This window comes from Fulmarus glacialis, unplaced genomic scaffold (genome assembly GCF_000690835.1).
Source record: "Fulmarus glacialis isolate BGI_N327 unplaced genomic scaffold, ASM69083v1 scaffold31105, whole genome shotgun sequence".
NCBI classification, from domain to species: Eukaryota; Metazoa; Chordata; class Aves; order Procellariiformes; family Procellariidae; genus Fulmarus; species Fulmarus glacialis.
This window is the reverse complement of record NW_009211783.1, coordinates 22184-34910: the sequence shown is the minus strand read 5'-3', so window position 1 is coordinate 34910 and position 12727 is coordinate 22184. Positions and strand designations below refer to the sequence as shown.

General features: G+C 37.0%; 1 protein-coding gene across 1 annotated transcript in view; it reads right to left on the bottom strand.

The window, feature by feature from the left end:
* Window positions 1-2204: 2204 nt before the first annotated feature.
* ACTR3 (ARP3 actin-related protein 3 homolog (yeast)) overlaps window positions 2205-12727 on the bottom strand; it is a gene marked incomplete at its 5' end in the record, with an annotated part of 32362 nt that continues 21839 nt past the window's right edge. The window contains 8 exons of the mRNA XM_009577666.1: window positions 2205-3494; window positions 3906-3989; window positions 5967-6092; window positions 6593-6685; window positions 7489-7662; window positions 8393-8536; window positions 10661-10768; window positions 11981-12076. Coding sequence (XP_009575961.1) covers window positions 3399-3494; window positions 3906-3989; window positions 5967-6092; window positions 6593-6685; window positions 7489-7662; window positions 8393-8536; window positions 10661-10768; window positions 11981-12076 — 921 coding nt within the window. The remainder of the gene's footprint in view (window positions 3495-3905; window positions 3990-5966; window positions 6093-6592; window positions 6686-7488; window positions 7663-8392; window positions 8537-10660; window positions 10769-11980; window positions 12077-12727) is intronic.

Here is a 12727-nt window from a genome sequence, read left to right as displayed (position 1 = left end):
TTAACATCATTTTAAATTACACTTACATGAAAATGAGTGTTGTGTGAGGGTACAGGTACTTTCCTCTCCTTTCTCTTCTACACGAATGACTAATAGAAGTTTAAAGCAACTTTCTTGGAGCCACAGGAAGATGAACACACTGGAACAAACAAGTATAACAAAAGACTAAGCTCCTTCATCCCTGATTTTCTAATTAATGTGCAGGTAGCTAAACAAAATTGTACACGTCTCACCTGAGCAAGTAAGGCAATGTACGGGCTGCTCAGCCGCACTTAGGGCACAGGCGCTACCTCCTCTTCTGAGAGCTGAGGCCCATCAGCGACAGTGAGACAATGCTGAGGCAACACAGCTTCTCTTTGGAGCATGAGATTTCTAGTTCTATACACAGGATTGAGAGTTTGGTGCAGGAAGTGCCTAAAACCACACCGTCCTGGGCTGTTTAGCTATTTTTAGGCAGTTTTGGCAGCAGGTATCCCTCAGCCTAGGGAAAAAAAACTCCTGACCTTACTCCAGAACATACCAAATTAACGATGAAAACCCCAGTAGTACCTGCGCTTCCCCCATTGAATACAGCTGGAATGCAAAACCAATCCTATTTTACACTTGGCAGCAACTGCTGCTCTCAGCCTGACAGCTTTCATGCTCAAATGTTACCTCTTCCTCCCATCAAAGAGCTCATATATGGGCTGGCTTGCTTCCTTGACATACAAGCCATTTGCTAATCCAGTTATGATTGAGCCAGATACACAGCCCAGCTCTAGAGGGCTCCCCACCACTGGGCAGTGCATCTTTCTGTAAAATACCAGGCTAACAGACCTGCCTGAAGCAGCAAGTCCGTTGGACACCGTCCCCTCCTGGTGCAGCCTGTTTTTCTCTATTCCCACCTCCCCTCTCCCGCAAGAGCCCAGCTGCTGAAACACAGTACATGAGAACAGCCTGTCTCTCCTTGGTACCCACCATAGCCAGAAACAGCCAAATTCTGAGTATTTGGATGCCACCACTCTCTAATCCAGACAGCGCTTTGCAGAGCAGATCCACCCAGCACCCAAGCCCAGGGCATCTCAACAACTTAAAGCCTGTAAAGTATCTGTACGAAACCAGATTTGCTTAAGAGAGTCTCGCTCGCACTGCCTCTCAGAGCCTCCCCAAATCGTCCCTGACCACTCACTCAGCTCCTGCACCACAACTCCCATCCCTTGGGCTCCTTCCACATCAACTGAATTCTGCTGGTGCCTTTTCACTGACTGCCCCAGCAACAGAGGCCTGAACACGACAGCGAAAGGAAATGGGGGAAAAACATGTTCCAATCACAGTTCCAAAAGATCCACAAACCAGAGCTGTAATTACACCTAGGACTAGCTGCAGTACAACTTTCAGCTAATATACACCAAGTCTGTCCTTTAGCTAAGTTTATCTCCATACCTACACATTCTGTGCATCTTTGCACATAATCCTAGAGCTGTGTGAGACAGGAACTGGAACTCACTCCTTTTCTTTACACTTCCTCACTACACTATGTATCTACGTATCAGGAATTTTTGAGTTTTTCAAGTGAATTTTTAAGACTCTGCTTTCTAGAGGGGGAAAAACACAACCTTGCCTTATCTTCAGGCCATTACAGTGTATCAGGAAATCCGGTCACTAGAGCATGATACAGAACCAGATGCAGAACCAGAGGACTGTTGGAAAAGCACAGCTTAAATTAACTTCTTTATTTTACACATATTTGCCTATCGGTCTTTCTTACCCTGTGAATCCGTCAGCAGTTATGACTCAAAAAGTCAGTATTTGAAAAACTCAAAAATTGTATCATTGACAGGGAAACGTTAATAATATAGTTTTGTAATACAATTATTTAACGTTTTCTTGTTTGCACCAAGGTTCTATTCGATTCTAGCGTGTGAAGTTTTATAATGCTTGCTGTAAAAATACTTCCCCATATTTATCCTCGTTTTGGAGTCTCATTTATCATGCTTTGAAGCAAACAGAAGCTCTGGCAATTGATAAGCTTTGGCAATTGATAAGTTTCCCTGAAAAAAATCTGAGGAATCTTTACAACTCAGAAGAAAACAAGAGATCTCCCTCTTGTGGTCTTCTATGTAAACAACCTTAGCTACATTTCTGAGTTCAGAAGTGTCTAAAGAGGAGTTTTCTTTCATCAAATATTAACAGAAATCGTAAGTAATTCCATTCAATATATGAAGTGTTCTTCCTAGAAAGAATGAGAAAGAGATTGTTTTCACTTTATTTTTATCTACATGGTATTTTCTTGCAGAAAAACCACAGAGATTTAAAACGCAGTGCTGTCTCCTGTATACCACCACTTGAAAGAAAGCGGGGGGAAAAAAGTTACAGAACAAAGTAGATGAACAAACCTAACAATGGAGGAGATGTTAGGTTTATATAGGTAAGTGCTATCTAAATGAACATATAAACTGCAGTTCTAAAATGCTCACACTTCAGTTTTTACACAATGCACATAATGATCTCTACCTTACAGACCAATCTTACTCTTCAAAAACCATAGCGGATATGTAGGAACCCATGCTCACAACTTCCCATGTAATGAGATTAACAAGTCTGACACAAACATAAAAAGAAATTTTGTGCCTTTATTGGAATGGTGTTAGGCTTTAAATACACCAATTTTGATAACCTGATTATTTGGTTTTAATTAGAAATGACACTACAGAACTGCAATACTGGTCCAACAGTCTTGTCTTTACTTTTTTTTTTTTTTAAAGCAAGAGATAGTATGAAAATGCACCAAGTAATCAGAAAGCACTAGCAGGCATCGGTTAATCCAAGATACTAGCTTCTTAGTTCCAAAAGCACTCGCATTATATGGAACCCAGGATTTAGACTGGTCATGATTTGCAAGAACTAGTTGCATGAGTCATGACTTTTTTTTTTTTTAATTTACTTTCAGGTTGGTCACAGGTAAATTTTTTTCCTCAAATATTACAGTTTCTTTAATTCATATTTTTCCTCAAAGTATAAAAAAGTATGAAATATAAACAAGCTCCTGCATTGCACCCATGAAAGGGTACAACGGAAGCATTAGAGAGCTGACTATCTACACACTGTCAAATCCCATCAAATCTTGGATAATTCATTAATATACAAAATATCAGGGCACAGAAAGAACTAAAATCCACTTTTTTGTTTTGTTACGCACAGGTTCAAATAATCAATCTAAAGAAAAAACGTGATCATTTTGGCTTTCCACTACATCCGCATGTTGAGACACTTATTAAAATAATCCTGCTTAATTGTGTTTGGTCTTTTTCTTACTGTCAAGTCATGTTTGTTATCTTAATACCAGCCATCAGACAAACAAGTAATCAGAAAGACTCCTCCTCCCCACCTCCCTATCCCTGACCCCTCCAAGGTCAGCTTTAAGACATGACTCCAAACACAGGGTTGTGACGACAGATGCTAGGACCAATCTCTTCATAATCTTTTTTGGTATGGCATACTTGGTAAAATTCAGGCTGTAAAGGGAAGAAGGAAAAAAAAAAAAATAGTCAATGGTATGTGCGCTTTATCTGAACAATATTAACAATTATGTAGCAAATGGAAAAAAACAAATACAGGTAACTTGGAAGTCCTAAAATTAGTATTACATCACGCATGTCTAAACACCAATGCAAACAATGTATTTTGCCACAAAACTAAAATGCACTATTTAACAACTCACACAAAGCTGTAACTGAGCCTTCATTTGCTCTTTCAAATCTTTAAAGTCTAATGCAAAAACTTCACAGGAGGCAGGGAGGGTATATTTGCTACCCGAGGCATACCAGAAATCCCCTGCATTAACTGCATTTAATATAAAGTGAAGGAGAGATGAGAACTCCAAAAGCAGAATGATTAAAACATGCACAGTTTTACAGCTAACTTACTGTGGAAGCCAGCATTGATCCTCCAAACCAAACAGCGTATCTTTGCATATGGTGTGTAATGACTTGTACATCAATGGGCTTAGGCTATAAAAGGGGAAGAAAAAAAAAAATGAATATATTAAAAGTCACTTTTGCTGGTAAAAATTACATCTTTTTTTAAAAAAGTATATATTCCAAGCTTACTTTTCACAAGTTAGTATTTTCTTAAATGCTGGGTATGTAAACTTACAATTATAGCATCAGATTTTCTCTTGTACAACCCAGACTAAGAAATAGCTCTTGCTTATAAATCGCCAGTTACCTGCTTTATCAGACATTGAGAGATACCTGCATTCACATCAATTTTCTCCCAAGAGCTCCAATACAGTGTTCCTCTCAATTATCCATGTTCTATTTTCTGCTGAATTTCTTGAGGGACTGTTTATTTATGTAGTTGTAAGAACAGATGATACTACTTACCCCTTTCAAAAAAAACACTTCAGAAAGTTAATTTTTTAAGTTTCATGTCATTATTTTAACAAAGCATCAGTTGCAGATTGATTTAAAGTTTATTTAGGACCAATACAGCCACAGTCTTGCTTTTCAAAATTACACCACTCATTCCAGTTAGCCCCTTTCCCTCCATATCCACACAAACCTTCATTCCTTACTTGTGCTCATCAAAAATGGCAGTGTACATAACAGTTTCAGAAAGAAGTAATTTGTTAGTTCCAATACAATGCTGAAATCTGAACAATTTGAAACATTACCTAAAAAATCATTTGTAATAGATTAGCAAAATTCAAGCCAGTGACTACTTGCAATGCATAGTACTGCAAAGAAGGAAGAATCGCATCAGAATTCCTTATTCATATCCTGCTTCCTTACTAAGTGGTAAAAATCTAATAAGAACAACTAAGAATAAACTAGGTTGCTTGAACCAGAGAACTGTACATAACTGAAATTTCAGAGTTGTCTACATGGCATATTATGAAGCTATACTGGGGGTTTTAAGGATTGTTCGAGCTCATCTTGCTAGGTTACTACCAAAAAATAAAAGAGGAAAATCACTTTCCTTGAAAGGAAAAAACACAAAATAATTTTTATCTCTGCTGATATCTTTTATGTATGCAGAGTCAACAGAAAAAATGCAAAAGTTAGATCAGAGGTCAAAAGTGGAAAGAACATAAATTAAGGATCATGCAGTTTAGTGAAAACATGAAGTCATTTCATAGGATCATAGGATAATTTAGGTGGGAAGGGACCTCTGAATGTCTGTAGTTCAGCCTCCTGCTCAAAGCAGAGTCAGCTATGAGGTCAGAGGAAGTTATTCAGAGTTTTATCCAGCTGAATCTCAAAAACCTGCATGGATGGAGACTGCACAACCTCTCTGGGCAGCCTGTTCCAGTGCTTGATTTTCCCCACGATGAAGAGGTTTTCCCTTTGACCCAAGCTGAACCTCTTTTGTTTCAATTTATATCTGTTGCCTCTCATGCGCCCACCACTCAGCACTGTCAAGAGCCTGGTCCCACTTTTTCAATCACCTTCCCACATATACCAGGACTCCCAAAGCCTTCTCTTCTCTAAACGAGCCAGTTCCCTCAGCCTTTCTTCATAGGACAGTGCTCCAGTCCTCTGACTACCCTCATGGCTCGACAATGAGCTTGCTCATCTCTCTTATCTTTAAGTTCAAAAGACTGAGGACGATGATTTGCAACTAATCAATAAGCATTAAGCACAAAAAAAAAGCTGGGTAGTGACCAACTGCTTTTACATAACAGGAGTAAGTCCCATCCTTTCATTACGTGAGACTGATTCTGTTCAACAATAATGGACAGGCAGCACAAGTGCATACCAGGGGAAACAGTACTATAGCTTCCTACAAGAAAGGATTATATAAACATTTTCCAATACCAGTCTACGAATTCTCTACGAATCTCTGAAAAGCTTCTATAAGAACTTTAAATGAAAACAAAGACATTTCAACAAACAAGAACGTCATTGCAACATGTTATTTTCACATTTTCCAGGTAATGAGGGAGAGAAAGATGCTTGTTAAATGCACTAGCTACAAGAACTAACCTTCAGTCTGCCACCACTAAGTTCTTCACTAAGTTTCAGTCTGGCATCAACAGTCCTTTTCAAGTCTCGCTGTAAACGGCGACCAAAGTCCCTGAACATGGTTGAGCCTCCAGAGAGGACAATATTCTGTTTTGAGTAACAAAAATTATTAACTGTTTCTGCAAATGTAAGTCTCCAACTTTACCCAGTTCTTAAATTCTAAATATCTAAATATAGTTTTTAAAATTACAGTTAACAGGTATGCTTTTACTTTAAGTTTTAAATTATCTAACACTTAAGCATGACAGAATATGAATTCATAAAGAGGTTGTCACATTAAAATTGGCTGTGCTTTAAAATCCATTTATATCTTAGTACATCTCACTTCCTTCGCTCAGATTTATGTTTCCCTTATTTCTTTCTCTTTTAAAAAAGGAGTTTGAGTAATGAAACACCACATTCTGAAAAAAGTGTAAGTGAACAACGTAAAGCCTTCTGCATGTTGGACTCGTTTCTAGGAAAATGGTTAATTTTGTTGTTGGGTTGTGGGGTTTTTTTTTTTTTTAATACAGTTTCAAATACGTATTTCAATATAAAGCACAATTCTTCTAAAACAATTATTAAAAAAATTCATTATGGCTACTGACCTTATACAGAGGACGTCTAACATCAATGGGACAATTCTGAATAACTTCATCTACTACTTCTGAGATTGGTTGCGTAAAGTCAGGATTAGCAAACTAGAATCAAGAATAAAAACAGACAAGTCAACATGTAGGACCACATATTGCAAAGGAAAGGGGGTAAAGAAAAAAAAGGAAAGAGAAAGAACCATCCTATTATACTAGAGATGTCATGAAAGTTAATAATGGAAATAGTTATGCTAGCTATTTTTGCTGCCATTTATAAAAGGTCTGAAAGAATAATAAAACTAAAGTATCGATTTTGCCAGCTATTCTCTTAGATAGCTTTTGTTAACCATAACAGGTCAAAGAATACACGCCCTTTTCAGATTCTAAGCACCAGAGCAAAACAGCGTAACATGAAAAAAGCTGCAACAGGAGAATGTAGAGAGGGATTCAGGGGCGGGGGCGAAATAAAGAAAAAAAAAAAAAAAAAAAGGCTTTATTCCCATTTAATTTTTCCCAACACTAGAAGAGAGACTGAGGGAATAAAGGCAAGACAACAGAATATTTAGAAACTTGACTTTTCGGCAAACAGTTAAGAAAACAGGGTATAATGTGGTGAGACCTGGAAATTCTATTAAAAACTGCAAGACGAAAATACAGGTTTCGTAATCCATTTACATTAAAAGTTTCAAATATAGTGCTTTGTTTAGATATCAACCTGAATTTGTATAAAGATTACTAGCAATCAAGAATCAAAAACATGTTGACTTACAATAATAGCTGGTATCTATTTACAAATAAGGAGAAATATAAGTCGGGATAACCACTTCTTTAAAAGTTTGCAAATATTATTTATATGTTATCATCTAAAATGCACCTAAAAGAGTAAGTGTACACAACTCAAATCAACTTACCTCAGGATGGAAGAAAATCTCTGGCCCCAGGAATCTCTCATAGCCAACATCAATGGTAAATTCTTTCTTTGAGATAGCATTAATTCCAGTATACTGTTTAATCCACTTTGTACCATCTGTGTCATACTTGTTAAATTCTTTTACTAAGTCAGGGCAAACATAACTAAAGCGTTCCTGAAAATTGAATATGTACAGTTAGAAGTATCTTCTTAAGTATAGCAGAGAAGATGGTATGAACTTTTTTAAAGTGTAGTAATTTAAACCTTTAAGAATAAGAGTTCTAAATTGGCAGATACAGAATAGGTCTCAAAAACGGCTGAACTGACATTTACCGTATACAGTTAGATAATGGCTCTGCTACTACAAATCATTTCTGTGCGGCACTGAAAGCAGCACATCTTGCTGAGCTAAATTACTTTTCATCTATTTTTCATCTAAACTTCTACGATGGTGAGAAATGAGTTCTAAAGTATATTGAAGAATTGCCATAGAAACAGATTTAAGTATACTTTAAGCTGAATGTCTTTCAGAATATCTTTGTACTACAAAAAAAGAACGTATGAACATTCAGAAAGAATAAAAGAGTAATTAGAGCTTTACATTACACATCCCACCAAGAACATTTCCTACTGAATATTACAATAATAATAGTAATAAGGGAGGAGAGGAGAAAGGGGAGACTACAAGTGAAGAGTGAAATTCTGGGCCAAATTGAGTATAATCCAACAGCATACCTTAAATTTAAGGTATTTCATGTTAATGTATTATTTAGAGATTTTTATATTATTTAGAAACAGAGCATCATTACTTGGAAGGACAATGATTTTAAGAGATTACTATATTTTAAAAATAGATATCAAGCTCTGATCTAAAATAACCTTAACGTCTGCGATGTTCACATTACCTTCACTGCTTTAGCTGTTTCCAAGGATTGTTCAGGAGGAATTCCTACTTCTCGCTCCCTCAGTAACTGCTGAATGAAGTATGTTATATCTCGCCCGGCAATTGGAATGTGTTTGATACAGCTGCCAATCACGTATCCTTCAGCCTATAACGAAAATTAATTGGGATAAAGATATTGACAAGAACTCCTTTCAACAAAGCTTAGGAGGGAGAGAGAAAGAGATGGAGTCTAAACTCCTATTCACTACCTGTGATTGTGAGATTGAAGCCCTTTAAGACTGGTTCATTTAATTACCAGAAATCCAATTCTTCAGTATCCTTATTTTACCTGTTAAAGTGTTTCGCTTTGCATTGGTTCATAATTCTTACAAGGTTAGGAGGAACAGAAAGGTCACTAGTACATAACGCAGACAAATAGCTATACTCACTATTCCTTGGCCTTTATTTTCTCTTCAAAATGAGGTTACTTTTACCAAAAAAGGTCAAGGAACCTTGTATCGTGAAATATTATTTTAGAATAAATGATGTGGCTCTGCAGTCACAGCCACTGATGTAAGACGTTACAATCCACATGAACCAAAATTAATTTTCTGAAAGCAGGGAGAAAATGCATCATTTCAGCACATTAATTGAGACGGCTTAGAACATCAGACTGGCTCATACTCATCCATCAGTCTACCCTTGTAAGTCACACTCGTTCTGGGGGCCAGTATCAGGGCATTAAAAATATCTGTCTAAACACAGAAACCAAAAGTGTCCAAGACTGGCTTTCAACCTCACCAGGCCTGCTACATCCAAACAGATGAATCCAGGTATCACACTAATATTAAATGCTTAAAATTTCCTATATACACCTTACATTCATGTAAAATGTTCTTTCTAACATAGAAAATAATAAAGTCATACAAAACGTATGTCTATTGTTAGCTTCACCACAGAGATTAACATTTGTTAATTCCTCTATTTTATTATAAAAGTGGTATACTATTGCTGTCAATTTGTTCAACGTTTAAAAATTCCAGAAATCAAGCAAATGTCACTACAAAGGAGCTTAATGCTTCAAGTGATATAGAATACCTACTCTTATTTCAATTAAAAAACCCAAACTCACAAATCAGGAAAAGTTCAACTGTTTTAAACAGCAATTTGAACCACTAAGTACAATTAAAAAAAAAGTTTAACTATAAAAGGTTTGAAATGTCAATTGTTTCCTATGTCTCATGAAAAATATGCATCTTGGATGAACAGTCTGAACAAAGATTTAGTCACTATATTCCACCAAGATGAATAACAAATTGCTACATCACAGCATGTTTGATCACCACCAATGCTACTATTTGGTATAACAATCATTTTTAAAAATTGAGGTTACTGTGGCATGATAAAGCTTTGTATAGATTTTAATCTTAAAAATTGCAATCTAACTTCATTTTGAAAAGCAAAATGTGTCTGGTAGCTAGACACACATTTAACTTCCCAAGGAAAGATGGGTAGAGAGACATATTACCAGCCACTTGAAATAAAGAACACTATTGAATATTCCAATTATAAAATTTCAAATACATAGCTTCGTAAAAGGAAATACATACTTACAGCAAAAACAATAATTTGACAACTAAGAAACTGCAGCTGTAAATGTTAATTATTTAATAAAACATCGTACGATCATGGTAATTTTTGCTTTTAGCAACTTGATATATTGGAACAGATATTCAACATTAATTAGCCTTAGGGATTTTTTTTTCAGTCAGGTAGGAACTTTTTTCTTTTAGCTTGTATCGCTGATGCATGATAGCATACTATTATGGTCAACAGATGGAAAAGAATTGTAAACAATACTACATCTGCCCTCAAATATTTTGTATTATTTCTATTTTATATATGAATTGACTGAATTAAACAAAAAGAGTTTCCAAACTTTTTGGACTGACTATTGTAAAGAGCATATTCACTCTTACCAGCAAAACAAACTGGAAATATGATAAAGCAATACAAATTCATTGATCGCTTAGCACAGCCTTGGCAAATCACCTTTTAAGATAAGTCACTGGAAGACAACATGCCCTGCAAAGTCAGGGTGCAGAGAAGTTCTTTGACAGTTTCGGCACTACAAAATAAACAAAAAACCACACCCACAACCCTGGAAATTATCTGACATTTTTGAAGATTCCTAGCTATAGTTCATTCTGTGTAAGTGTAAACTTCAGAGAAGTTACAGGACAAACTGTTCTCCAGTTAAACTGTTTCTATAGTTTTGATGTATACTTACAACAGGAATAACATGAGTGACACCATCACCACTGTCTATAACTGTGCCAGTCAGTGTTCGTTCTCCTACTTGTCTTGACGTCCAAGATGCAGCTAAGGCAAGGACAGCCTTGTAAAAGGACACACACAAAAAACAAATCTTCATAAAAGCACTGCATTGCAGATCCCACCTTCCACTACCCCTCCCAACAATACCCAGACTGACACCCTTATGCTAATTTACAGCATAGAAACTGATTTAGTAATATTATATATGTGTACACAACAGCTTACGAAAGAGAGATTGCATAAATGCCGGCTGAACATGAGCCGGCAGTGCGCCCAGGTGGCCAAGAAGGCCAATGGCATCCTGGCCTGTATCAGAAACAGCATGGCCAGCAGGAGTAGGGAGGTGATCGTGCTCCTGCACTCGGCACTGGTGAGGCCGCACCTCGAATACTGTGTTCAGTTTTGGGCCCCTCACTACAAGAAGGACATGGAGGTGCTGGAGCGTGTCCAGAGAAGGGCAACGAAGCTGGTGAAGGGTCTGGAGAACAAGTCTTATGAGGAGCGGCTGAGGGAACTGGGACTGTTTAGCCTGGAGAAGAGGAGGCAGCGAGGAGACCTTATCGCGCTCTACAACTACCTGAAAGGAGGTTGTAGTGAGGTGGGGGTTGGTCTCTTCTCCCAAGTAACCAGCGATAGGATGAGAGGAAATGGCCTCAAGTTGCGCCAGGGGAGGTTTAGATTGGACATTAGGAAAAACTTCTTTACTGAAAGAGTGGTCAGGCCTTGGAACAGGCTGCCCAGGGAAGCGGTGGAGTCATCATCCCTGAAGTATTTAAAAGACGTGTAGATGAGGCGCTTAGGGACATGGCTTAGTGGGCATGGTGGTGTTGGGTTGACAGTTGGACTCAATGATCTTAGAGGTCTTTTCCAACCTTAATGATTCTATGATTCTAAATGTAGTTTTTGATTCCTAATGTTTTTTTAGCCACGTTCAAACATCTTTTTTGCTATTTCATATTGAGACAGATTCAATTCTTGGCCTAATACCATTATTATAATGTGGTGTGTTGTTCTGGGTTTTTTTCTTTATTTATGATGCAACAGATACTCTACTGCTTAGAGGCCTTCTTGTATACAGGTAATAGAGGAACAGTACCTAGCTAACAGACCACAGAATCAATGCATATCAAACGTTTAGTGGTGAAACTCCTAACCAAAAGTACATAAAAGTATTTCAAACACCACTCATATAGTTTTCACAATAATATAGTGAAATTAGTTTTAGCTCAAGGAGAAATACTGTAGCTCTAACTTTCAACAGCCCTGCCCTTACCTGAACAGCAATATATAGCCCTGGAACATTGAAAGACTCAAACATGATTTCAGCAGTATATTCTCTATTTTCTGGAGTATTTAATGGAGGCTCAGTCTGTGAGACAAAAAAAAAAACAAACAAGTTTTACTTACATTCAAATCCCACACTTGACTTTTGGGGGGGGGGCGGGGGGGGGGATCACCAAATCCTAAATTTTGAAAGATGAGTCATTCAACAACAATAGCATGTAAAAATAGTAATGTGCAACGAGTGCTTTTAAAGGCAAATAGTGCAATTAAGAAAATCTAGAAACTCCTCTGACAATACAGAATTTATGCAAACTGCATTGCAAAAGCATGATGATTAGAGTGAAAACAGAAAACCAAAAGTGCAATAAAAATGTTATAGTAATTACTGCTTAAGAATTTACATTGATGGCCCCCTTTGTGGGTTGGTTAGCTCATTACAACTTTTGGTTTCACCGAAAGAATCAAGGACTATCATCCTAAAAATGTCAAAGGATGCAGCTTAGCACATTTAAAGAATGACAATTGTTTCAAAATTTCTCAGTGATTCATTAAAGAAAAAAGCTGTTTTTCTTCAGAGGCAATCACTATAAAACAAGTTGATATGATCAGCTGTAGAAATTTACTAAACTGAAGTTAGCAACAACATACAACGCGCTATAATAGTATGCTGTAATTTTCATTAAAATACAAAACATACTTAAGACTCTCCTCTGAAAGAGCATTTTGCATAGTGCTA